Raw genomic sequence first — 27,050 nt, 5'->3', positions numbered from 1 at the left:
CATGCTAACTGCACCACCAGGGAATATTATTTAGTACATTATTTTCAGCTGATTTTCTCTGATTGTTTTCTAAGGAAAAAACTCTGCTGTCTTTTCCCCCCAGTCAATCATAGTTGTCCTGAGAATCAGTTTAAGTGCCAAAATAATCGCTGCATTCCCAAGAGATGGCTTTGTGATGGAGCTAATGACTGTGGTAATAATGAAGATGAATCAAATAAAACCTGTGCAGGTAAAAACTTTACTTAATTCCAGCTCCATAAGCAATTTTGTGCTGTACTGAACCAGTCAGCTATTAGTAATCTTATTATTGTCATTTTAAATTAATTCAGATGTTGATGCTGCTAAGATGGAATACAAATTGTATTTTACTTCATCTTTGTGCTTGATTGTGCTTTCCAAAGTAATTCAGCACTTAATCTGTCCATATGGGCTGACTGTCAAAGTACTATTTAGGTACAAACTTGTTCCTGCTAAATCTTTTTTGGCAGTTAGAATTGTTCGTTAACATGCTCTGATGAGTAAATTTTATTTTGTGCTGACAAAAGCATAATTTCTTACTCAGTTTCCCCTTGGTACCTTGAAAATTATTTTCATTTGTAATTTATTTTCTGCATAATGGATTTTTAAGGAAATGTCAAGATGAAGATTGTTCATTGATACTACTGTAATAAATCATGGAGTTCCAAATCTATGATGTTTACTTCTTGTCAGTAGAGTATGCTAAACAGTCATTGAATGTTTGCTGTACAAAATATCAGACATCAGTGGCTGATGGCTCTTTAACTGAAATGCAGCGATAGGCAGCATTGCCATAAATTCCCAGGATTCATTTTGTTTGATTTAACTTTTCATGTATGGAATGATCAGTTCATGGGTTATTTGTACAGTTCGTCAAAAAAAAAATCTCTAGCTATGTATCCCTCTATGTAGCTCTAGCTATAATCTATAGATTCCATTTCACTGTCACAGTTACTACAGATTGTAATACATATTGATGTCTTTTTATATTCAAGTTTTGCAATCATAATATGTTTCTATTTCTGTTTTTTTTAGTGATGAGTTCACATTTTGAATAAAGACAGTTATAGGATCAGCTTTTTATGTTTATACGTATGTAATTGCATAGTATAATTTCTTTTGGTGATATGTTTCATAAGAGGAAAGGCATACATCATGTACTTCAATGGATCATTATGCTTGTGTATTTACAAATGGAAAAGTGAGGCCAGGCACACTGCATGCATTGTTTGTTTTATTGTGTGTAAGTATGACTCTCAGTACATCATTGTTTATAGTAGGAAATGCAGGTATTTTTTTTAAACAAGTAAATTTCCAATTGTATGTTAAATGTTTTTATACACTGATTCACTTCAGCTTTAGTGCTAATCTTGTTTTATCAAGCATTACTGTTCTTCTACTGACTAATACTGTGTATTCACACTAACAAGGGTATGATTCAAAGATAGGACAGAGTTCTGCAGATTTCAATTTCCACTGAAATGAAAGAAGGTGAATGATGTTTAGTTAAAGTGAAATGAGGAGCCAGGCCAGGAGATACCACCTAGATTTGTGACTTCTACATACAGACTTGAACCAAAAGATCTAACAGATTTAGTCCATTTCCCTTGCATTTTTGGAGTGTTTTGTCTTGACAGCAAGAACGTGTCAGATCGACCAATTTTCTTGTGGGAATGGACGCTGTATTCCAACATCTTGGCTGTGTGACAGGGAGGATGACTGTGGAGATCAAACTGATGAAATGACATCCTGTGGTAAGTGAATATTCCTTTCCAGTGGAAAACAAGAAAAGAAGCAGTAAATGTGTAAATGAAAGTGGCTGATAGTGCGTGCTCCATGAAGACAGATCTTAAGGACTTCAGCTGTGAGAAAGTCTATGGAATAGGACTCATTTAGTGAATTCTCTTCATCCATAATCCATTAAGTTTGTTTAATTTTGAGTTCTTCGTGACGGGCAACCAGCTAATACTAATTAGTTGAGTTTGTTGTTACTTTTTAAGGCCATACTTCTCACTATCTCTTTTTTATGGCTGCATTCAAGATTTTTCAAGATACATATACATATATATTCTTTTTTTCATATTTTTCTGGGAGTATTAACCTTCTTTCCCTTAACTTATTTCACATTACTTTTTCCCTCTCACTGGACTCGCTTATCTTACAGTCTCTTAAATTACTCCATTCTGTGTAATGATAACATGACACTTGATACTGATAGGTTCTGTTATTAGCCATACCTTGTGTTCTTGGGCAGCTTATCAATTTACAGATCTTAATGTTCTCTTTGTAGTTTCTTTCCATGTGTTTTATATAGTATATTCTGTCAGCTTATCTGGAATATTTATCCAGTTCATTTAATTAGTGTTTATTTCACTCACTATTTACCAGTTGTGTCAAACTTTATTATGTACTTGAGGATGTTGTTCATTTATTCCTTAGTGCTGTGGCTGTACAGATATGTTAAACATATATTTTTCATTTTTTTTTCTTGTAAATTAATGGCTAATGAAAGGCATTCTAACTATCAAAGATACTTAGCTACTCAGATTTCTTCTACAAAACAGTTTAAAATGCATTTTTTTATTCAGTGGTTTGATTTTTTTTTTTTTTTTTTTTTTTTTTTTACCATTACAAATCATATTTAACTGCACCAGTTCTTAGCAATGAATAACTTTTGGATCATAATGGTTCAAGAAATTGTGTGTGCTTATGTTAGTCTATAGCGGCAGTGAGCAGTACTGGAAAAAATGATGCCAGTATCTAAGCACACTTTTTCTTAAAATACAACCACATTTACTAAGAACCATGACACTTCTGAAGAAGGATTGAGAACAGAATGTACTTTTTTTTTTTTTTCCTCTTGCTTCCATAAAGGAAATAAGGCTTAAGATCATGTTTTGTGTCCATCAGTATATTTGCCATACCATTTGCACTCAATCACCTAAGAGTAAAGAAAGTATCAAAGCAATAGAGCTTTTACAGGACAGTTGGATAGCAAAGAGAAACAAGATTGGTGTTCACATTGTGGAGAAACTTCACTGTGAGCTCAAGAGGCACCTTTGTTTTTTTGCCTGTCTGCTGGGGAGTCAGCGCAGGGATGTCTGTGAGACAGCTTCAGGAGGTGCATCTCTGTGACAAAGGGAAAGGGAAAGGACTGCTGGGATGGCCTTCAGGACAATGAGGGACCAAAAAAGAAAAATTACATAGAGGAAAATTTATGGAAAAATATTGGAAAGCTAAAAATATAAGAAAACATACAACATAAAAGTTCATAGCTTTCCCTGCAACACCTAAGGTATATATCTATATCTAAGTACCATTATACTTGAACGTCTATGTTATTTGTATCAGAACAAATACTTGATTGTTACTGTAAAGTGTTCCTCTTAGAAAAATCTTTTTCCTTTTTAATTTATTAACAACAGAAAGCTTTTTAAGTGTGATTGACAAAATATTATTGCTAAATTTTCTTGTCACCCCTTTCTTATATTGATGCAATAAAACTAATTGTTCCAATCTTATGATGATCTTCTTGGTGATCTCTGAACTTTACTATTTAATGTAGCTGGTTTGTTGTTTCACGTAGGACTTTTTTTTTTTTTTTTTTTTTTTTTGAGGGCAAAATCCTCCTTGACTGGCCATAAAAATTATTTACACCAAAGGCAGCAAGGGACAGCATATCTAAATTGGAGGTTCATTGACTAAAAATCTGTAGAGACATTATGGTTACGTGACATATTTTAGAAGTGTCCTGGTTCTTGAGATCTTTGTCAAGTTTTAGTTTTATGTTGACTCAATTGTGAAATTGTAACAGGACTAGAAGCTTACAGCATTTAGTGAGATACACACTTGTTGATTTCTTGCGATTTTTTTGGCTGTTTTTATGTAGCTGACAGGTGTATGCACCATTTCAGACATTACTTTCTGTTGCATTTAGGATGTTCTTTGTAAGAATTTCCAGCCTGAAATTCTTCCATGAAGGAAAAATTTGCCTTTACATAGCAATACAGGTAGATTGTCCTTATTGTTGTCTTTGATTTGCGTTAGGTAACTGATGGTTTTTGAGAAGCATCTTACTTTCTTAATGGTCTGTATATAGATTAGATTTTAGGCTGCTCCTTACTCCTTTCAGATGGTTAGACTTCCAGATTATTTCCTATGAGTTTCTACGTTTTGTGAAGTGTGTCTTGTACTTTCCAAATGATATAATGCGAAGTTTAGTTGGCATTAATGCACATACCTTTGTCATTGATTTCAAAAGAAAAAATTGGGAAAAAATCAAATTGTTTTATGGAGAATGTGTTAGGCAATTATGAAAACGAAATGGTAACGGAATAATGGATGAGTCTCTAAGGATGATTATGTCTTAGTTTTCTACTTTTTTTTTTAAATGGGAATACACATAGGAAGTGATTGTAAATACTGACATTTTGATTTTGTATTTTACTACGTCATTGTGCGGGAACTTTTATCTCTTGATTGTTCTTTCACTTTGTACTTAAACTTCTCATTTTACAGTCTTCCATTTCCAGTCAGCCATTGCATTTGAAGAACTATTATTTTTTTACTTAAGTGAAAATGCTAAAAACACAGCTTGTATCATTAATGGCAAAGACAGGTCTTGTATGATGGAAGTATAGGACCATGTCATATAACACAGGAGAATGCATTTCATTGATCTGCATTGAGAAAGGATAGGTATTGGCCTTAATTTAATGTTAAAAGCCTTTTTATCATTTCTTTTCATTCTCTTACTGTTTCTTCCATTCTAGAGTGTCTTAGACAAACACTTCATACAGTGTATTTGGCTTGTTTAAATCATGCATGCAGGACAGTGAAAAAATATTACTATAGACTATATATATTAGATTGTTTTGAATGCTTTTGCAGAATTCCCAACGTGTGAACCACTAATTCAGTTTGTTTGCAAAAATGGAAGATGCATTAGCAGCAAATGGCTCTGTGATTCAGGCAAGTATTAAGTGTTCAATATATGAAAAAAAACAAAAACAACAACAACAAAAAAAAAAAACAGCAGATATTGTTTTGTTATTGTTTTGTGACTGTTTGATTTGTAACTGGTCAGAGAATAAATACAATACTTGTAAGTTACCTAATGGAGAAAGCAGCAAAACTGAATGATTGTCAGAAATGGTGCCATGGATATGGTGGTAGTTGCAAATACTATATTCTGTAGAATAGAGTGTGATGTAATCTTCAACTGTTTAAAAAAATAACAACACTGCTCATGTATATTCTGCTTTAAGAAAACAAATCAGTGCTGGTGACAAAATATCTACCATATTTGTGGGCAACTTCCACTTAATAAATGGCAATCGTCAGAAGGGAAGTCTAGGAAGACTTAGGACAATAGTAGTAGCATCATAAAGGGAATGTATTTGGTGTCTCTTCACATGAATATTTTTCCAAAGATTGTGGTGTGGGAGGGATGTCTTACCAGTCTTAACAAAATTGGACTGGTTCTTCACTCACCACATAATGTGATATTACTGTGATGTTTATGAGGTTGAAAGAAATTCATAGCTATAGATGGGCAGCTTCCCTAAATTATCACAGTTTGCTGAAATTCTGTGTAAGAAAGCCTTATAGTGTTTATACAGCGTCTTGGTGATCACAGTTAGAAGTACCAGAACCGCAATAAGATTTTTGTAATGGCTATAACAAAGTGAGGTATCACTAAGGATAAAATAAAACAGTTTAATTTGGGAGCGTCTGTCTTTAAAAGGGAAAATAAATGAAGGCAAGTGTACAGATTTCTAATGCTTACTGGTATATTTGACTGAATAAGTGTGAATAAATGTAATGATTTTAGACTATCCAAAACGAAAGAGCAACAAGTGCTGTTAGTAGAGTTAAGGAACCGCGTGTTCCTTTACATTTAGACCTTACAGTAAGATCCTAACAGCCCAGAGTAGTGTGCAGTCACCTCCCACATGGTTAAATGAGAAAATACCAGATTCTGCACCTGGGAGGGGTCAATCCTGGCTGTATGCGCAACACAGTGGGGGATAAGATGCTAGAGAGCAGCCATACAGAAAGGAATCTGAGGGTTTTAGCTGACAGCAGTTGGATCTGAGCTAGCAGTATGCCCTGGAGCCAGAAGGACTGTGTGTACCTGGGGGACCCTCAGATCAACAGTGCTACCAGGCAAGGAAAAAGATTGTCCTGCTCTGCACTTCAATATGTGGCCTCATGTCCAACACTGCATGCAGTTTGGGTGTCATGGTATGAGGACATAAAACTTTTAGATGGCACCCAAAGGAGGGCTATGAAGATGGGGAAAGGCCTAGAGGGCAAGGCATGTGCAGCTGAGATCCATTGGTTTGTTTGACCTGGAACCAGAAGTGCGATTCAGTGAGCCTTGTGGGTCCTTTCCAGTTCAGGATAAGAGATGATTCTGTGTATTAGAAATAGTTTTACCATATACTTGTGGGAAGCTAACAAAAATACTGTTTTATTTACTGTATGTTATTTTCTTTTCTGGAAATAGCTTGTTTCTCTTGGCATATTTATTCAGATTCTGTATCTTGTAAATAAAATCAATGTTTGCAGATGATGACTGTGGCGATGGAAGTGATGAATTAGGCTGCATCCACTCCTGTTCTGCTGATCAGTTCAGGTGTTATAATGGCAGATGTATCCCAAGCCATTGGGCATGTGATGGTGACAATGACTGTGGAGATTTCAGTGACGAAACCAGAACAAATTGCACCAAGGGAGGTTAGCTATCTTATTCTTCCCACATTTTATCACTTGTAAATAGATACAGAAGACCTTTCTTCAAAATAGTTGTCTGAAGGCTTTTTGGATTGATGAGATAGGAGGGGACGGTAGGTTTTGAGTTATTCCTGTGGACTGTGGTTTTGGCTTTGGTTGAGAAAGGGGATTCTTATTCCTTGTAAACTTCGCATGGAAAAAACTCACAATGCATATTCTTTGGTGTAATTCTTATTTTTCTAAGGAACTCCCACTCCTGGGCGATGCAATGGGAAGGAATTTCAGTGCAGTCCTGATGGGAACTGTGTTCCTGAGCTATGGCGCTGTGATGGAGAAAAGGACTGTGAAGATGGTAGTGATGAAAAAGGCTGTAACGGAACTATACGACTGTGTGATGAAAAGACAAAGTTCTCCTGTGTGAGTACAGGTATGTCTTTGTAGATCATGCTCTCGTTTACTCACACTGCATCTGTGTTTCTCCGTGTGATTTGCTAATAGGGGTGCAATGGGAATATTCCTTAGTGTTTAATACAACTTGAGATGTTATTTAAACCAGGAGCACAGTATTAATATTAATATATTAATATTAATAAGTTCTAACTTGTTTTCTGATTTATAATATAAAATGGAAGGCTTTTGAGATTACGTAAAGCTCAAACTGTTCTGTGTGACAGCACATCAAAACAAATACTGAAATGTAGCATTTAATAGTACTTCAAAGTCCAGGTATTTTCTTTCATTTTCTGTCTTTGGCACTACAACTAATTTGAAATGGTATAAAGTAATTAGAAGACTTCAAAGAATTAGAACTGCAGCATTGGAAATTTGAACTGCAATGTTGAGAGGAAAAAATGTATTCTCAAAGAAAGCTTAAAATCTAATCTTGTTACAATACTTTATTAAAAAATTGGAAAAGAATGTGACTTAACTAACATTTGCATTAGGATTTTTCAAAGTCATGCTTAGATGGAACACAAAATGAATGTAGGTCATAATTGTATTTTTATTTCATTTCAAAGTTTAATGAAATATTGAGGGTAAAACATCTTTTACAAACAAAATTTAAATTAGGATGTATGTAATAGGTAGTAATTTTACCTGACATTATTAATGGAAAGTAGACCATATGTGTGTTATAGCTAAGCATGTGAAGTGCAGAGATCTAGTTACGTAAACTCTGTCTAAAAGTATTTAGGAATGCGTATGAACAAATATATATGAAAGAAATAATAGTAACCAACATCTTATATTTGTAAGAATTGTTTGGGCTAAGAGAAATTGGCTAATTTCCTCTTACATATTGCTACCTGGTGGTGTCCAATTTCCTAATGCAAGTGGTTTTTCTATTTAGGATAATGGTAGCCTCTAAGATCTGTAATATCCAGCCCTTTTCTGACATGCTGTTAAGAAATCCTATAGGGTGTGTTCTATAAAGCCTTTTAGTAATTTGTCTCTCACAGTTGGAACAACTTTTCCTAATTTGTCTTCTGAATCTCTGCTGCAAGCATAGTAGTTGATTGCCTTCATCTTTTCACTAGTATAAAAAGTTGTTGAATGTTGAAATAAATCTGTCATGTCTCTTTAATCAGCTTTTTATAAATAAACTTAAACATTTAATTTCTTTTTAAGCTTTAATTATTCTTTTTTGTCACGCTGTTATCCTACAACCTGAGCAGTTCATAAACTGGTATCCAGAGTTAACCAAAGTTCTACAGATCTATTAACTTGCATTAGCAGATATCAGGTTGTCATTTCTTTTTTTGTCATCATGCAGTTGTTTGTAATGATGTGATAAATAATGTGTTAGAGTTTTGAACAGCAGTAAGGTAGGAGATATAGTAGCTACTTGACTGACATAAGCACTGTTGGGCAGCCTCTAACCCATTTCTGCTTTTAAATTAGATTAAGCTACTTCTAAGTTAGCTTAGACTAAATTAGATTAGGCTAAAATTACTATTCTAAATTCAGATTCTCATCTCCAAAATTGTTACGAGCATGTACCTCATCTCAGTTTTATGTACTGCATAAATCCATCCTTTTTATTCAGACTTTCTACTTTGAAGATAGCAGGAATAGACCAAGATTAAAATCTGTTCAACCTTACTTACAATGTTATAAAATTAATCTAATTACTCTATGGTAGTAGTCAAGTAGTTCTGTGAAGGTAAATTCAAAAGAATCTTGACTACTTTCATATCATGTATAGGAATTCTGAACTGCATTGTACATTTGTCATACCGCTTTTTTAGAAGAAACAGTTAATTTTGTGTCTTATCTTTTATAATACCATCAGTTGGAGTATTATTTTTCACTTTTTTTCCAGATAGTAATCATTGTTATTTTGTGAAATAAAGAAAGTAGATGTCAAGTGACCAACACAATAATACTGGAGGAGGGCAACAGCAAGCAGTGCTATCTAAATATGGAGTGTAAGATTCAAAATGGAAGATTGTGAAGTGTAATGAGTAGAGGAGAATGCAAAGAAACTGACAATGAGAAAAACAAAGGTTTTACTGAAAGATGTAGAGGAGGAAAATTAGTAGGAAAGGCCTATGAACTTTTCAAGGCTGTGGAGGAGGAAAGACTTACTGTAGGGAGAGATGGCTTGAGATGACTTTGGGAAGAATAGAGGACTTGGTAAGAACATGAGATGCCTTGAGGAATTCAGAGGGTGAGGGGAAATGATACTGGTTTTTAGGGATATATTTGGCAGGGTTATTTCTACTTGTTCCTTGCCTACTCAATCTCTTGTCTCATTTTGAGCTCTTTAAAGCATTACTGCTCAAGTGGGTGGATTCAGTTGATACTAAGAACTTAAGAAAAAAGGCATTATAAGAAGTTAGAAACATACATAAATTCTGTGTGTAATTTTATTTTTTTTATAGTTTTTTTAACCTTTAGTTTTAGGTATCATTGAGTGTGCATTTTTGTTTTCTGAGATAATAGCTATCTTTGGACCCTGAAACACTTCCCTTTCTCACATTCAGGAGGCGCTTATAAATATCTGCTTTAAACAAACAGCTTTTAAATACTAGAAATTAGCTTATGAAGGTAGTCTCAACGCTTAAGTCTCCTACAAAACAAATAACTGGCTGACTAGCACAGCTGGGGCATTTTGTTAAATGTGTTGGATGAGAACATGCATATTTTTGCATGAATGAGGTTAAACCTGCATTACAGCTTTTGCCAGCCAAAAGCAAATCTAAGATGACTCAATGCAAATACTTCCCACCGAAGCAGGTTTCCTGAAATTTAAGGAATCATCAGTCCAAAAATTTCTTGAGCGCAGTATCTCAAGAAAGATGGAAGAGTGTGATTAAAAAAAAAATAATAATAATAATTTTTTTAAAAGCTAATTCTCTACTGTACTTGCTCATATTTGTAGGAAATGGAAAAGAAGCATTTGAATCAAACTCCCCACATAATTTTTGCTTCAGAACTTCTGATGTACTGCTTTACATTATGGAAAATAAAAGATTGTTATTGAGGCACTTAACTAGTGAAATTTACTGTAAAGGCTTTTGGAAGCCAAAAGTGTAAGTTTCAGTAAGGGAAATTAAAGCACAAATATTTGAGTGAATTTGAAGTAATTACTTCAGGAGAGTCATAGTATTTCATTAAGTCCATCTCTTTCAAATTTTGTTCAAGATTTATATCTTGTGAGTATATTCTACTTAAGAACATGTCATAGCCATCATAGAGAAAGATGGATCTTTTATTGTAACATATATCTGCATTAGAGTAACAGAAAGGAGGGAAAACTGATTTGCTCTGTAAATATTTGTATGTATAAAAGATTTAAAACAAAAAAACAAAAAAAAAACAGATTAAGAACTCTATTGATGGCAACATCAGTTTACTTTGGGACCCATCTAGTTTGCTTGACACTGGTGTTTTCCAGTAGCTTGCATTCTACTGCTGTATTATAATAATATGTTAAAACCATGTTCACTTCAAGATAATGACTATAGACACTTCTGTGAAACACTTCTAATTGCATGTGAGAATAAACAGCATACATGTAATACATAAAGCTTTGTTTTCCTGAGTCTGTTCATTCTTATCTTTTCAGTGTAGGATATTTGGGACTGACTATTATAAGAGAAAGGGGAGAGCTTCTCATTCTAACTGACATTTCTCCCTGTTTGAGTTTCCATGTGATTTTTTGCTCTGGTAAAATTATGTTCTGCTGTTTGAAACATTCACTCTCATATAATCCTGAAATTTCAATTCTAACTGCCGTTCACTGAAAGTGAGTGCAGCCTTGCTTTTACAGGAGCTATTTTTTTTATTGTTCTTGTTTCACTGTATTTGTATTCAGTTGTCATTCTCTGTGGAGGATGGCCCCTTTCCCATTAAAAGAAGGCAAAAACAACAAATGCAAACTATTATGTTAATCTTTAACTAGAAAATAATTCTGCTGTAAGAAATTAATCTGCTACAGTGCTGTGGAAGACAGTAGAGCTGCAGTTAGGGATGCTACATTTCGTGGAAATCTTTACAAAATCTCTGCAACACAGGGTTACTAATAGCCTGTAGTGGTATAGGTACTCAGGTGCATTTAATAACCAGTAAGATCAGAGTTTTATCGTAGTTATTTCACACTATCATGCTTACTGCCCCCAAAAGTCATATTCAGTCTCAGTTTCTTGCTGGGAAGATCTCATCTGAACTGGGAAAGCTAGACAGAAAGACATGTCAGTTCATGTTGTGCAACAGTTTGCAGTTGTACTAACCTTTCAGTTAAGTCTTGGCTATCACCAACCAGTGCATGGGCATCCACAGACATTGTTTCCAGTGGATCCTCATTCTTTCCCATTCCTGATAGATAGGCCTCAATAACTATATAGTTTATATGCAGAAGCACAGTGCAAAGTCTCCTTATTCATTGGAGGGATAACTACCTGTCACCCTGTCACTTCTGTTCTGCTTGAGAGTTCAAAAAGCAGGTTGGGATATGATCGTAAACATGAGCACACAGACACTGGTAAGCAGTATGTTAGCCATCTATTATTCTTCACCTATGACAATCCCTGGCTTTGAGGTTTTCTGTGCTTTAAGCGTCATAACTGCTTTATATTTCCAAATATTGATGATCTGCACAAAAGTGCTTTTTTTTGTTTTGTTTCATTTCAAGAGTGAAGAAAATAATCAGAACGCTGCTTTGGCAAAACTGAAGTCTTGGAAGAAGTTTCATCTATTATAGTTATTCCGTGTAAAAGAGAATTATTTCTCTGACATGTTCTGAGAATGTATTGTTTATACTTCCTACAAAGTTTTTTGTTTCCTAAACTCACATTAACAGAATGTGAAACACTACTCTTGTGGAAGGCAGATGGGAATAGAAGATAAAAGAAGAGAGAGGAAGAAAAGATGAAGTTAAGAATAGAAAATAATTGGCATGATTTGGAATACCTAACTGAAATTATGAGGGTCTATTCTACCTGTATGTAGTTCTACTCAGCATAGAGGAAAAAAAAAAAAAAAAAAGGTTTTTTTGTTACTTAGAGAATTGGGTTGTCAACACTGATGCGGGTTATTCCTCAGAGTATAAGTACAAGTTGGCTTTCTTCTGTTCATCCAAGAGGAAAATACTATTAACACAAACATGATACAAAATATAATTTTCCATGCAATGTTACTGAAGGCTTTTTCTGAAGCTTACTTGCAGTCTGATTTCCTGTGTTTATTCTCTCTTTTCTCCAAGGGAGATGCATTAGCAAAGCGTGGCTATGTGATGGCGATATTGATTGTGAGGATCAGTCTGATGAGGATAATTGCGAGGGCTATATGTGTGGACCACCAAAATACCCTTGTGCTAATGATACCTCCATCTGCCTACAGCCTGAGAAGCTCTGCAATGGGAGAAGAGATTGTCCTGATGGATCTGATGAAGGCGATCTTTGTGGTATTTCTTAGACACATTTTTCTCTTTCTTTATCTGTTGTAATACTTTCTTTCAAATAAAAGTTCTCGTGTTAACCTTAAGATACCATTTAAAAAGTTCTGTATGTGAGGATTTTTTTAAATTAAATCACACTGTTTTTCTACTTGAGTAAACTGTCTGTTGGTTGGTTTGTTTTTGTTTTTGTTTGTTTGTTTTTTCAAATATGGGAAAACGTAGCTCCTTAGGTAAGTCTTTATTTTCCTGGAGATAAACAATATAGGGATCTATAATATCTATTAAAGTACTGAAACTAATGTGTAGTTCTCTCAAATTACAAAGGCTTGGGTTAAAGGAATCCTCTCAGTAGCTGCGTAAGAGATCACAAAGGAATGAATTTGTATGTCTGAAGGAGTTTACATGTCTCCTTGATGGTAACAGCATGTATAAAGACATCTTGATTTTTACTACTGCTATTATTACTATTATTTTTAATTCTTGTACACATTTCTTCAGTAATGGGTTGCCTATGATATAGGTGCATGAGACTGAGCGTTGAAGCCTTCCCAAACCCAGAAGTTCAAGTAGTTGGAGGCAAGGAAAGTATTTGTGTGCATATTTCTATGTGCATCAACTTTTTAGCACTTGGTCACCTCTGGAGTTGGGATATTGGTCTAAAATAGTCTTTGGGCTAACTCTTTATGGATACTTCTTAAGTCAATGAAATATACATGAAAGTCTGGGAAAATACATACATATATTGTACATGTGCCATGCTAAAATTTTGAAAGTTTGCAGTAAAGATACTATGCTAAATATAGGAATTCTATAGCTTTAAAATAAATACATTAAGCTGTTTAGCAGATTTAAAACTGTTTGCTCTTCCTAGAGGCTTTTCCTGCATTTTAGTAGCCCTTGTCTTTCAGAAGTATACAGTATAACAAACAATCCTTGCAGCCCTTAATGCCCTTGTTTTTCCACGCTCTTTCAGATGAGTGTTCGCTTAACAATGGTGGATGTAGTCATCAGTGTTCTGTGGTTCCTGGAGGAAGAATTGTGTGCTCGTGCCCCATAGGATTCAATCTCAGTGCAGACAACAAAACTTGTGAAATTATGGATTATTGCACCAAGCACCTTAAGTGTAGTCAAGTATGTGAACAACATAAAAATAGTGTGAAATGCTCATGTTATGAAGGCTGGAAGCTCAGTAAGGATGGAGAAAATTGCGTTAGTACTGGTAAGCTGAAATTCAGTTGACTTTAACACATCCAGACATTAATAGATATTAATTTAGTGTGAGAGGGTTTGTTTGTTTTCATCTGATTTTTAATTTGAATATAGGCTTTACTTGCGCTGGTTCATCAAGTTACTGCTTTTGGGCACTACTGGACGTTAGGTATTTCTTGACATATCTCTCTGTGCATCTCCAGAACCTTCCCCAACTTTCAGGATATTTGTTTTCATTTCTTTGGGCCTCTCTCCTGAGTTACCCAGACTGTGAAGTCCATGGACAGAAGTACAGTTCCAGGAGTGATCAGCCTCTTGTTGGTGATCCCATGTCTTTGTATAAATTGGACTTGTGTTGTTTTGGTTTTGGTTTGTTCTTTTTTTTGTTTTTTTGTTTGTTTTTTTTTTTTTTTTCAAATAAGGGAAATCATAGCTTCCTGTGTGCTGGCTTTTGTTTAGTTCAGGTGTTATCCAAAGTTACTGGTAGCCCGTATCAGCTGTAGCTCATAGCAAACTTTTACTTCAGAGTTTGGAATGTTAATTGCAAATATATGCTCATGCAAAAGCAATTATCTTCTGTCAGTTCGCACTCACAGAATAAGCTATTTTTTAACCTTTAATATTCTGGTACTTGATTTTGTCATCAATAAACCAGTTTAGTTTACTAGCCAGAGGAAATCCAACATTAGCCAAAGCAGGAGAGGAGAATACATTCCTTTCATTGCTCAGTATTCTGTTCTGAAGCATGTCTCAGAAACTGTTGGGGTGTCTGTTAAGTTCAATGTGAATGTGTGTGAAATGAAAACGTGTATGTGAGATAGAAGCTGTCATAACATCAGTACTTTCCTGCACAAAGCTAAAAGTAACATAGATGTTCAGAGTATCACTTTAAGACTGTTATGTACTAATGCCTTGATAGTATCTTATCCATACTGGGTCAAAATGTCTTCACAACTATTATAATTTATTTGGATATTTTATAATTGAACAGCTTTTATGATTAAGATATTCCTCATTTATTACAGATAACTCAGCGTTTCCTCAGGTGAATTATAGGTAAAATAATTAAATCACTAAGTTAGAAATAAAAGGCCAAGTTTCTCAGTTCAAATCACCTGGAATAATTTACTAGTTAGCAGTCATCTTAACTGTCTACATTTCAGAAAATATGGCAAATTCTAATCCATCTGCTTTGACCTTGCTTGACCTAATATGTACAATGTTGTAGAGCTATGTGATGATTTTAATGAAGTCTCTATTGCATGTAGTAAAAAATATTTCTCTTTTCCAAAACGGTGAACAAAGAAAATTTAGTATTGTATCCTTGCATTGAAGGGCTTTTAGCAAATGCTTACAAATTGAGCGTTTTGCTGAAGAGAAATTTTCTTAATGTTTTTAAGAACTTGTTTATATTAATCCAGTGGGAACATCGTTTAACGAATGGCATCCAAATCAAGTTTTTGTCACAATAATTGTTGTTATAGTATGTAATTGCTACTACAAAATGAAATTAGACAACTATTTTGCTGAGCTATCACTGAGCTATGCTGATAGTAGACTCCCAGATCACACATCACTGATGTGTTACTGTGGCCTGTATGTCCAAAATGTTGTTATTCTTAGTTAAAGTTCTTATTTTGTTAGGCTGCTTTAATGTTTTTGACCCTTGATCAGTCAAATATATTTTATCACTGTCATTTCTGAATATTCAGAAAACACATTTTTACTGGGTTATAGGAATGAAGGGATAAAAACATTTAAGAAGATGTTAACAGTGTTATAGAGAAAGGCTAGTAACGAACATTGGTAATTTCTGCTTTCTTTAATCTAATATTTGAAACCTAAGGGGAGTGGAAAAAACGCAATACAAATGAAATATACTCTCTGTACTGAAAAGTAAGAAAATTGAGACTAAAGCTATTTAGCTTTTCTTAGGCCCATGAGATATTTCTGCTTAATATTTACTGGCTGTTGGTAAGAATCTAAAGTTACAAATTGATTTTTACAGATTTTGTCAGACAATTTAACGTTAAATATATGATCTGAGACTGGAGATGTCAGCTAGTATAAAGAAAAGTGATACTGTTCTTTATAAACCGTGAAGATTACATCCTAATGCCATCAAAGCAGCAAGAAAATAATTCCGTATAAATAAGACACATGATTTTAGAGTCAATAATAATTTTAGTTTATTTCATTTAAAGGTATGGTGAATACTCCAAAGGATAGAATCTCTGATATACTAATTGTTGACTGTACAAATCGCATTTTGGTAAACCAGTCAAGGGATCCCAATTTTGATCTCATTTGTGGATTTGTGAGCCTCGAAATGACCATTGCACTTAACATCTCTCTTCACGAGATCTTATGTGAATGTTAAATAAAGGCTTATAGTTTTGTCTACTACAACTAGAGATGAAATAGAAATTCTGGAGGTAAACAGTCCCCAGTAACGCCAAATGCCATCAGTAATACCAGTTGGTATAATTCTTACAATAGCCATGTTTGTTTTATCTCTTGAATCTCTTCAACTGTCAGAAGATATGCATTGTTAAAGCAGTAACCAGAAATCCTTCTTCCAGGAGGAGAAAAACACATTCAGAAGAAAATTATTACTTTGCCCTTTGCTAATTTTTAACTCTTGAGTTTATATAGACTGTGTCTATATGCAAGTGTACACTTCTGTAGTACACTGCAGTAACATCTAAAGTCAGTATACAGTACTGCACTTTTTCAAAATATTTTACAAACCATTTCGATAAGTACCCATCAAATCTAAAATAAAATATGAAGAAAAAAAAAATAGATCTATTTTGATCTGTGTTTTAGCTTTTCAATCAATGACTCTTGCAATGTCTTTTTCCCCCGTTTTTCTTTAGTTCTGCTTCTCTTCCATTCTGAAGGATCTTAAGTGCTATAGTGTGGGGTTTTTTTTCTTCCATATTTCATGTTTTCAAGTAGTTTGATTTTTTTTTTTTTTATTGTTCTGGCACATGTATTGTTACATTACAGACTTCTCAAAGAATATTTCATTCATTTCAAAAATTGTATTGATTGAGCTAAAAGTATATTACAGAACTCCATTATTCAAATAGAAAGTCAATATAAATTATTTCCATATTGTTAGTTTCTGTTGGAACATCCTTCAGAATAAGTTGTGCTGATATATTGCACTTGAACTCTTTTACATCATGATAGGAAGGAAAAAAATGTTCTTGAAATATATTTAAATTTCATTATGTTCTGTTTTTCAGAACTTGGTGTAATAAAAGTTTAAAACACACAGTTCAGGTTTCATTTAAAAAGTGACTTTACAGATTTTCTAAGCAGTGGGAACTCAGCTATGTATGTATATTTTAATTTTGTTTCATTTTATTTTTTATACTACTGGATACATACTTGGAGAAAAGAATGATCTGATTGTTTTCTTGATTGGTTTTAGCTGGTTTAATTCTGTTAGGATTTCCAACAGTCTTGCAATATTAAAAGGAAGAAGGAGAAAAAGAAAGATCTAATCTTTTCAATTTTTTTTCTCATTGTTTTATTACTACATCTATTTGCTTGAAATCTTCCCCTCATCTAAAGTCTGTAATAATTACAATGAAAACAATTTTATAATAAAGCTAGCCTATGGAGTGATTGTTTATATATGTTTATGTGTATAATATAATGTATAATACATAGGCTTACAAGCACAAATTGAACATCATTTGAATAGCAAAGGAAGAAGTAGTTCAGTAGTAATTGAGTTTTGTGGCATGGTGTATCAGTAAGTGTATAAAATGCTCATTTCCTTGCTTAGTAGTTTGCAGTGATGCTTTTTAATTACTTAATTTTAAATGGGAAAAGCTTGAATTTATTTTAGTACGTTTTTTTTTTTTTTTCCAATTAAATTTCTTTTAGAATGATGTAGAATTTAATCATTTTTTTCCTGAGTCTTTTGAGAAAATAGTTTATTTTATACCTTGAGACTTAAAGATCTAGTTATGGAAAAATTTGTAGTGTAACTATAAAACATATTTCAGTAGTTGAGTGTGATATTCCCAATTGTAATGTTTGGTATCTCTTGTTCTGATCAAAGATATTGTTAGATATGGTAGAGAAGTGAGATGTTTATGGGACTAAAATTTGAAAGGCGCTCCATCAGGAAGTGAATTGTTTTAATACTCTGTTCTTATTTCAATTGTCATTTATAGCAATGTATAACAATCTTTTCTTTATTATTCTTTTGAATTGTGTTATATTCTGCTTCCAGATCCATTTGAAGCTTTCATAATTTTTTCTATTCGACATGAGATCAGAAAAATTGATCTTCACAAACGTGACTACAGCCTTTTAGTTCCTGGTTTAAGAAATACAATAGCACTTGATTTTCATTTCAGTCAGAGTTTACTGTACTGGACAGATGTGGTGGAGGACAAAATTTACAGAGGCAAGCTTTCTGATACTGGAGGTACGGATTTAATCTTTAATTTCTTAAGACTGAAAACAATTGCAGTTCCAGAATACTGGTTATGCTAAATTGTTAATGAGGTAGCATTCACAAAAACAGATTCTATGATGATATTCAGCCTCTAAAAGGATGTATGTCTTGGCGCACTGCTAGAAATATTTGGTTACAAAAGTTTCATTTTGCAGTAGTCTATTAGTGGGGAAAAAAGAAAAAAAAAAAAAAAAAAAAAAAAAAAACCAAAGGGCTGGTATTTCTTCCTGATGGCATGAGAACAAAACTTTTTATTTCTTCTTGCTTGATTGGGGAAAAAATAAAAGATCTGCATGAATTTTGTCTAGTATGTGCATTAGAAAATAGAGCATGAGTACATCCTTCAGAGATGCTGCAAAATTGGTCCCTGGTAACAGGGCATGGGTATGTCAGAAGTGGGACTCCATGTGAGATCTGTCCTACATAGAAATTTCCATGGCTTTAATTAGTAAACCATCAAAGAATGAAATTGTTCTGTTTCGTATAGAATGAAGTTTATTTAAGCAGTGCAAGAAGTATGGTTATTTACAGCAGTCTGTCACATTTGCAAAGACAAAATGTCATGTGGAAAATGAAAGATTATGGCCAGCCATCAGATTAATGAAGAATTCAGTCCAAGAGCACATGATGCACTTGTATGTCTATGTACACCATATCAGACTATATATTAGTTTTTTACGACTCTTTCTCTTTTTAAGGTGTAAGTGCCATTGAGGTGGTAGTACAACATGGCCTTGCGACACCTGAAGGTCTTACTGTAGACTGGATTGCAGGAAACATATACTGGATAGACAGCAATCTGGACCAAATAGAAGTTGCAAAGCTAGATGGTACTTTGAGAACAACGTTAATAGCAGGAGCTATGGAACATCCAAGAGCTATTGCTTTGGATCCCAGATATGGGTAATTGGAAAAGGATTATTTTTTTCAAGTTGAGAAATATTTTAAATACAGAGTTTTAAATGCAAGATTATTTGATTACCATTCTCCTGTGAGTTATAGTATCTAACTTATAGTTTTTGAAAGCCTATTATAAGTGAAATTCCACCTATTACAATATACTATGGACACTGTAAGTGTTAAGAAAAAGTTAATCAGGAGATACTATTTGTTTACGAAACATCTTCTTGCTGTGTGGCATTTTTCTTTCGATTTTTTTTTTTAATGTGGATGGTGGTAACTGGCCCATTTTATGCCCTTATGCCACATACAGGGTATGCTACTGTTCACAAGCACTAAATGGAAAGTCATTTTCATTTAATTTAAAATGAATAATTGTACCTTCTTTCCAACTTTTGTCATTGATGTTTTTAAAGCATTTAACATTCTCCTACATGCTTTGAATATGTTCTTATATCTGTTTTATTTTTTTCTCACTAGAATTCTATTTTGGACAGACTGGGATGCAAATTTTCCTCGCATTGAGTCCGCTTCTATGAGCGGAGCGGAAAGAAAGATCATATATAAAGATATGGATACTGGAGCCTGGCCTAATGGCCTCACGGTGGATCATTTTGAGAAAAGAATAGTATGGACAGATGCCAGGTAAAGTGATAACTGTATTCTTGGTTATCTATTTATAAATCCTTATTTCAATGTGAACTACACTGGAAGTGTAATGTGGCTACGTATATTATGTGCCTAAAGAGTTTTGTGTGCAATTGGATCTTATGTTCATTCCTTTCATTGCGTTGTTATTATGAATAATTTGTGTTTCAGTTCTTTGTCCTTTGCAGTCTTTGGTGGATAGCTATTGACTATGAGAGTTTGTCAATATATGAGTGTATGGAAGTACATTTCATACATAGTGGATGAACACATTTATTTGGGTTTAAATACAAGAGTCTCCATGAGAAATTCTACCTCGGTTCTTGAGACAGAAGGGATCTTTAAATGACCTAATGTCAGGCCCTGAGTGGGTCAGCAGACCATAATGGCTATGGCCAAACTTGGCAGGAACCTACCTCTGCAAGTTTTGCTTCCGCCCATGTGCCCACGTCAGCCCAACCACAGCAATGCCTGACAGCAGACCCTGTTTATCCAGACCTTAATCCACAACTGATCTCGTCACCTGTCTCACCCTCAGAAATTTTTCTGATGATCTGAACTCTTGGTTGATCCTAATTGCCACCACTGGGTCCTGTTGTGTTTGCCTTGCTCTGGGATGGTGGGATGTGGCCTGGAGAGCGAGTCCTCTGCCCTGCCAGCTGTGGTATATGTGGCCCATGATTTCCTGTGACCTAAAAAGCAGTTGACTGTTAGTGCTCCCAGACACTAATACGCAGAAGACTTAAGCAATTCAATGTTTTGTTTTTTTCTTTAAGTTCATCTGAATGTAAAATTCTCTGCTTCTTTATCATATTATGGAATTAAATTTGAATTTTTGAAACACTGTACAAGCAACATTTCACATCCTACTTAAAAAATTAATAGCACAAACTAAATCAGGTCTGAAGTTGATAGATAGCTCTCTAAACAATTTTTGTCTTCTCAGTGTAAAGATAAGATCTTAAAATATTTTACTCCAGTGTCGTAATGGTTCTGTAGTGGTGTTATTTTTATTTTCATGTAATCTGAAGTTTGGGTTTATCTTGTAGATCAGATGCTATTTATTCTGCATTATATGATGGAACCGGCATGATAGAGATTATACGGGGTCACGAATACCTTTCTCACCCCTTTGCTGTTTCTTTGTATGGGAGTGAAGTATATTGGACAGATTGGCGGACCAATACACTTGCAAAAGCCAATAAATGGACTGGACAGAATGTCAGCGTCATACAAAAAACAAGTGCTCAGCCCTTTGATCTTCAGATATATCACCCAAGTCGTCAGCCACAAGGTGACATTTTTATAGAACAGTTAATTGTTATTTGTATGAGAGGGAAAATTTTATTCATATGTATATGCATCTGTATATTGATTTGCCTTTAACTGTTTATTTTTATTTGAATGTTATTTTTAGCATGAGTGTTACTTGAATGGATATAGACTCTTTATTCAAGCTAGAAACATGAGATCAAGATTGGTGTCTTGAATATTGCCCATTTGGAATCTTGTTCTAGATCTGATAAAAATGAAGTGAAGAGCAATACGTACTTTAAAAGCTTCCAAGTTAATATTGTTTTAAACTGAAGGAGTTCATCTGACAAAAGCAAACATGAGTGTTAGTTGTCCTGTGCTTCTAAAGGAAGATGAATTCTTCTGTGAAGTAAAATGTGTATGCAATTTCAGATACTAAACATATACTATCTGAATGTTAAAAAGGATAGTGACTTAAATTGTAGATGCCCCCTCCTTGGAGGCAACCAAGGCCAGGCTGGATGGGTCTCTGGGCAGCCTGGTCTACTGTTAGAAATGGAGGTTGGTGGTCCTGCATGTGGCGGGGGGTCGGATCTTCATGACCCTTGAAGTTTCTTCCAACCCACGCCATCCTATGATTCTATGCTTAATTTCCATGTACATATAGGAAAGTAAAAATACCACTGGAGGATTAACACCAGTTGGTCACAAAATGTTCTGTGGTTCTCTGGCTAAATTTCTATACCTGTTCCAGAAATCTGATGGCAATAGAAACTAATCTAAAATTTTTATCAGTTTATCTTAGAATTTTTTACCCAGCATATTAAGATACATTTGCAAGAAATATTCACTTGTGTATCACTTTAAGGTAATGTTTCTTTGCTTTTTTTTTTTATTTTTTTTTTTTTTTATTTTAATTAGTCACTTTCTTCACTTTGGTGTCTGAGGACCTGTGTTCTATATTCAGTGTTTTCACGGTAGCAGAAGAGTTCCTGTTAGTTTTTTCTTTCTGTTAGAGGAACAAAACAGTGATTTTCTGTTTGGACTGGGGCCAGGCAGTGCCTTGGGAGATTATCTGATTTTAGAGAGAGACCTCAGATGCCTGGGGTGGTGATATTCAACATTCCATAGTCACAGATATCTTGGCCTAAGCAAAGGTATGAGCTGTAGAAAAGTTTAAAACTGTATTTTAATAGTATCAAGAAATTAAAATACCAAGTTGTATAGTTGCAGTTCTGTTTTATGATGTAGAAAATACCATATTTCAATTTATCGATGGCCTTCTGAGTTTGATTTCATTAATACTTTTTTGATGGAAGCAATTCTTTACTACTAATCTACTGTGTTAACTACTAATCTACCGTATGTTAAGTGAAATTTTATTAGAGGAAAATCATTATGTTACAGGATTCTATCTATGCTTCTGAATTTGTGGCAATGTGTACAGTAAACTAAATAAGATTGCATGCAGTTTAGAATTCCAAAATGGAATCATTTTATCATATTTTAACAGTAAATTTCTGAGCTCTGTGAAGTTTCTTTGCAATTCATAGCACCCACTGACTAAAAGTACTGCTGCCTTTGGTTTTTCCTTGTAACTTGTGCCCTGTTGACACCATTTTCTATTCTTTTACATGTGTGTTTCTTATCTGCCTTAGCATATCAGTTTGCAGTTGAAAGTCAGGCACTCTATGTACTCTGTTCCTGGTTGTTAAGCTAGTATCATTAATTTCAGTTTTCTCTATGTTTTTTTCTTTTTTGTGGCACTCTTTCATCTCAAACTGTGTACTCTCCTGTAGCTGTCAGCTTTCTCACAGTTTTCTGTTTGAAAGGGAAATGAGAAATTTTTATTTGTAAATGTGAACAGCCTGATTTCATTCAGCTTGAAATGAAATCCAATCTTTTGGTTGCCTGAGCTTGGGCATGGGTGGGAGGAAGGAGGAGTGGAGAGATCTGTTAAGAAGAGCTTCAGAACTTCTATAAATCTATCATACTTTATACAGTACAGCATCACAAAGAACCAAGACAACTTAAAGCTACTCACATTTCTTGTTGTCTATTTTGTTTTATAGCAAATATATAAATGGTATGAACATATTCCATGGCATACTAATTCCTTTGTGCAATTACATGTGAAGTTAAAACAATTAATGTAGACAATAAACGTATATTTTAGAACGAATGCATTTTCTGATCAGTTCTTAGCTTGCAGATTCTAAAGATTAGTGATGAATTAATTGGATACAAACAGGTATTTTATCTTGACCAAGTATGGTGGAAGGATCTCTGGAGCAATGAAAAGCATCGTTACAGGAAGTATCGACAGTGAACAGAGGCTTAGATCTATGACTGTTTTTAGTAAGATAGAGAGTAGACTGTAAGCAATTTAGAAGTATCATTTTGATATAAGTGCATATTTTTGAAAGTGTAGAAAGAACTTAGTCACGTGTTTAGTCATGTTTTGTGGTTGGACTTGGTAATCTTTAAGGTCTTTTCCAACCTGAGCAATTCTGTGATTCTATGTATTTTTAAGGTAGTAGGGTTTAAAAAAAAAAAAAAATCTAGCTGCAATCTGATCCTGAGAAGAAAGTCTTCAAAAAGAGGCTAATGCGGAGGATAAGTTGGTCAACATTGTATGCATATTCAGAGGCAGTAAGGGTAATCTTTCATCTTTCAACTGGTTATAGAATGTTTGGAGCTATTTAAGGGTTACTGCTGAAGAAAAATAAATGCTTTAGGCAGCAATCTAGAGGACGTATGATAAAGAGTGACATATAACTGTGTGCAGTACTGTAGGAGAAGTAGATTGACAAGCAATCAGGAGTGTAAATCAATTAAGTAGTGCAAAAGGCTGTCCAGGTGGATAAAAATGCAGGTTCTGTGCATTGCAGTGATCAAAAAGAAAATGATTGGTGAAAAGGATCAGTAAAAAGTAAATCTTGCAATACGCATTTTTATGACATCCTTCACAATATTGTCAAAACATAAATCTCATTTTTGATCAGTTATTTCCTGAGGTAGATGATTTATTAATATGAATATTCCATTAACCATTAACTCTGGTCCTGAAGGGCTCATAGAATCTTCATAATTTCTATTTATTTTTTTAGGTTCGCTTTTCTTGTCTTTTATATGAAGTTGTAGATTATGAGTTCGCTCACCCCTGCCCCACTTCACGACCCTAATTTTTCCACATTATTGCTATAGTTACAAGATAGATGATGACGATAAATTAAATATGTTTATATTTTTGGAAAAGACAAAATCAAATATTGTTATGATATAAAGGTAAAAGGGAGTTTATAGTTCATTAGCAGTCAAAAGACCTATTAACTCATTACCAAGTCAATATTTTTATGCCTATTGACCCAGCTGTCTTGTTAGAGATGCAGAAGTGATTACAGAGAGGATGTGAGATGGTTTGTTTTTGTTTTTTTCATTAAGCCTTGGAACAGCAGGAGAAATGGCAAAGACTGGGAGAGAGCTGCCAGAAAAGTGTAGAAGATTGTGACTTTACGATAGAATAATGAAAAACGCTGGATAGAATTTAAGTAATCCATTAATCTGAGGCTTTGAGAATTTCATTCCTCCTGTAGTTCTGGTCAGACAAGTAAGTAGTTAAAAGATTCAAGTGATGTAGATCAATTTAAGAAAGCGTGCCTAGATGAGAGAGGCAAATGTTTTAGGTTAGTTTTAGTTTGCCATCAGATTTTAGTGCTTGAGTGTGAGCTATTTCCCAAAGAAATTCAAGCATCACATTTTTCTAGTTAGCTGATGGCTATATTGCGGGCAAGTGCAGCATTGAGGAAGTATATTTCAAACTAATTGATTTTGTTAATTAGAGATTTGTCTTGATGAGTCAGTTCATCTTGCTTCCCTTTTCATCACTGCTAATCTTCTGTTTTTTTCTTGTTGTTGCTATTCCTTTTTTTTTTTTTTTTAAATGGAAAAATCACTCTGATTTTCCGTTCATGTTTGGAATGTCTCTATATGAGCGCTTTGGAACTGCATATGTGCAATAATGAATGAGGACTGAAAGAACAGTTTCAAGATTTTGTAGCTCTGTCCTCAGTCATCTCACTTCATGCTCTTAAAAGCAATTTCAGCGCATCTTATATAGAGGAGAATGGTATGAAGTTGCTTGAAATAAAGCGGCTCTTAGGAAAGTTTTTTTCTTTGAACAAAGTAAAAATTATTCTGCATTTCGAATTATCTTTTCATGTTATGTTTTTCACTGATGTAGTAAGTAGATCAAATCAAGGGGGAGCACTGAATTCACTGAAATCCACTTATTCACTTGACATGGCTTGACACTTAACAAAATGAACTGTGCTGCTTATGTCTTCATTATACCAATTTTTTTGTTATTCTATGCCTCGTGATTAGGAGTGTACAATCGCTTACATTTTAATGGTATAAATTGACCGCAAAATTAATTTCTCACTGAAAGGGACCATTTTGCTTTTGCTTTGGGATTCTAAGATGATCAGAGGGCTGGAGCACCTCTCCTATGAGGAAAGGTTGAGGGAATTGAGCTTGTTTAGCTTGGAGAAGAAAGGGCTTCGGGGAGACTTCATTGTGGCCTCCCAGTATTTGAAGGGAGCCATTTAAACAGGAAAGGGTATGACTATTTACATGGTTGGATAGTGATAGGACAAGGAGGAATGGTTTAAACTAAGATGGGAGGTTTAGGTTAGATATTAGGAGGAAGTTTTTCACATAGAGGGTAGTGACGTAACAGAACAGATTGCCCAAGTAGGCTGTGGATGCCCCATCCCTGGAGGCATTCAAGGCCAGGCTGAATGTGGCTCTGGGCAGCGTGGTCTGGTGTTTGGCGACCCTGCACATAGCAGGGGGTTGGAACTAGATAATCACTGTGGTCCTTTTCAACTCAGAGCATGCTATGATTCTATGATTTGGTACAAAAATCACTGCAATTATGCCATATTAACTTTTTTTTTCCTTCAAATTCATGAAGAATCTTAATTTCACAAATAGGCATCAGGGACAGGCCATGGGTAGACTAAATGAAAAGCAATATATCCATGCAGTCAAATGAGGCTTAGATGGTTCATTCTGATTATAATGACAGCATACAAGTGTTCCTTTTATGGTTAACTGAGAGCAAGGGTTTCCACCATCAACCCTTCCTCAGCCAGCTGCCTGGCAATTGAATCTGGATACAAAGTAGACACACCAAACTGTAACAAGGTGCAACAAGTATAACAAGTGTAGGCAATTTTCTGTCTTCATTGCCAAGCACTTAGATAAAATTTGCAAGTTTCTATCAGGCCTCCCAGCTTTTGCCACACCTTCACCTCAACAGCTGCAGAATTTTGAAAATTTTTTAAATGACTATAAAATATAATCCAGGAATCAAATTAATAAGTTGAGAAGCATAAAAAATTAGTGTAAGATGAATACTCAGCTAAATCAAGCTTTCTTATTTTGAATACTTCTGCTAGTTTACTCAACATTAGCTTGGGCATTAACCAAACCCCTGCAAGATCAGCAGGTAAAGCTCTTGTTTTTCCTTTCACTCAAATTAGGTGACTTCCATCTTTGAAGCTCTTATCATATCTTAGGTTTTGATTTAAGTTAGCCAAGGAGCTGTCTAGCTCAGATTTTTCACAGAAGCACAGAGCAGATTACACTGGAAGGCACTATTAGAAGTAATCAAGTCCAATGTCCTTGCTTAAAGCAGAGTCACCTGCAACACTTTGCACTGGGTCATGTCTAGTCAGTTTTGAATACCTCTGAGAATGGAGGTCTCCACAATCTCCCCGGGCACTCTGTTCTGCCAATGTTCTTCCACTCTCACAGTAAAGATTGTCCTTATTTTTAAATTGATTTTTTTTTTTTATTTTTTGTATTTTGTATTTGAGTGTGTGCCAAAGA

The 27,050-nt window shown here is 34.5% G+C and overlaps 1 protein-coding gene across 1 annotated transcript in view; it reads left to right on the top strand.

The window, feature by feature from the left end:
• The window catches only part of LRP1B (LDL receptor related protein 1B), a 440,883-nt gene that overhangs the window by 253,683 nt on the left and 160,150 nt on the right, over nt 1–27,050 (top strand). Inside the window, exons 17-27 of the mRNA XM_042827024.1 lie at nt 104–229; nt 1,656–1,772; nt 4,909–4,989; nt 6,592–6,759; nt 7,001–7,183; nt 12,464–12,664; nt 13,632–13,877; nt 18,123–18,320; nt 19,049–19,253; nt 19,731–19,895; nt 20,948–21,192. Coding sequence (XP_042682958.1) covers nt 104–229; nt 1,656–1,772; nt 4,909–4,989; nt 6,592–6,759; nt 7,001–7,183; nt 12,464–12,664; nt 13,632–13,877; nt 18,123–18,320; nt 19,049–19,253; nt 19,731–19,895; nt 20,948–21,192 — 1,935 coding nt within the window. The remainder of the gene's footprint in view (nt 1–103; nt 230–1,655; nt 1,773–4,908; nt 4,990–6,591; nt 6,760–7,000; nt 7,184–12,463; nt 12,665–13,631; nt 13,878–18,122; nt 18,321–19,048; nt 19,254–19,730; nt 19,896–20,947; nt 21,193–27,050) is intronic.

The sequence above is a fragment of the Centrocercus urophasianus genome, unplaced genomic scaffold, assembly GCF_019232065.1.
Source record: "Centrocercus urophasianus isolate 14NV4802_14NV808 unplaced genomic scaffold, USGS_Curo_1.0 seq_28, whole genome shotgun sequence".
Lineage (NCBI taxonomy): Eukaryota > Metazoa > Chordata > Aves > Galliformes > Phasianidae > Centrocercus > Centrocercus urophasianus.
Note: the sequence above shows the minus strand (reverse complement) of the source record. Positions and strands in the feature narration are given on the sequence as shown.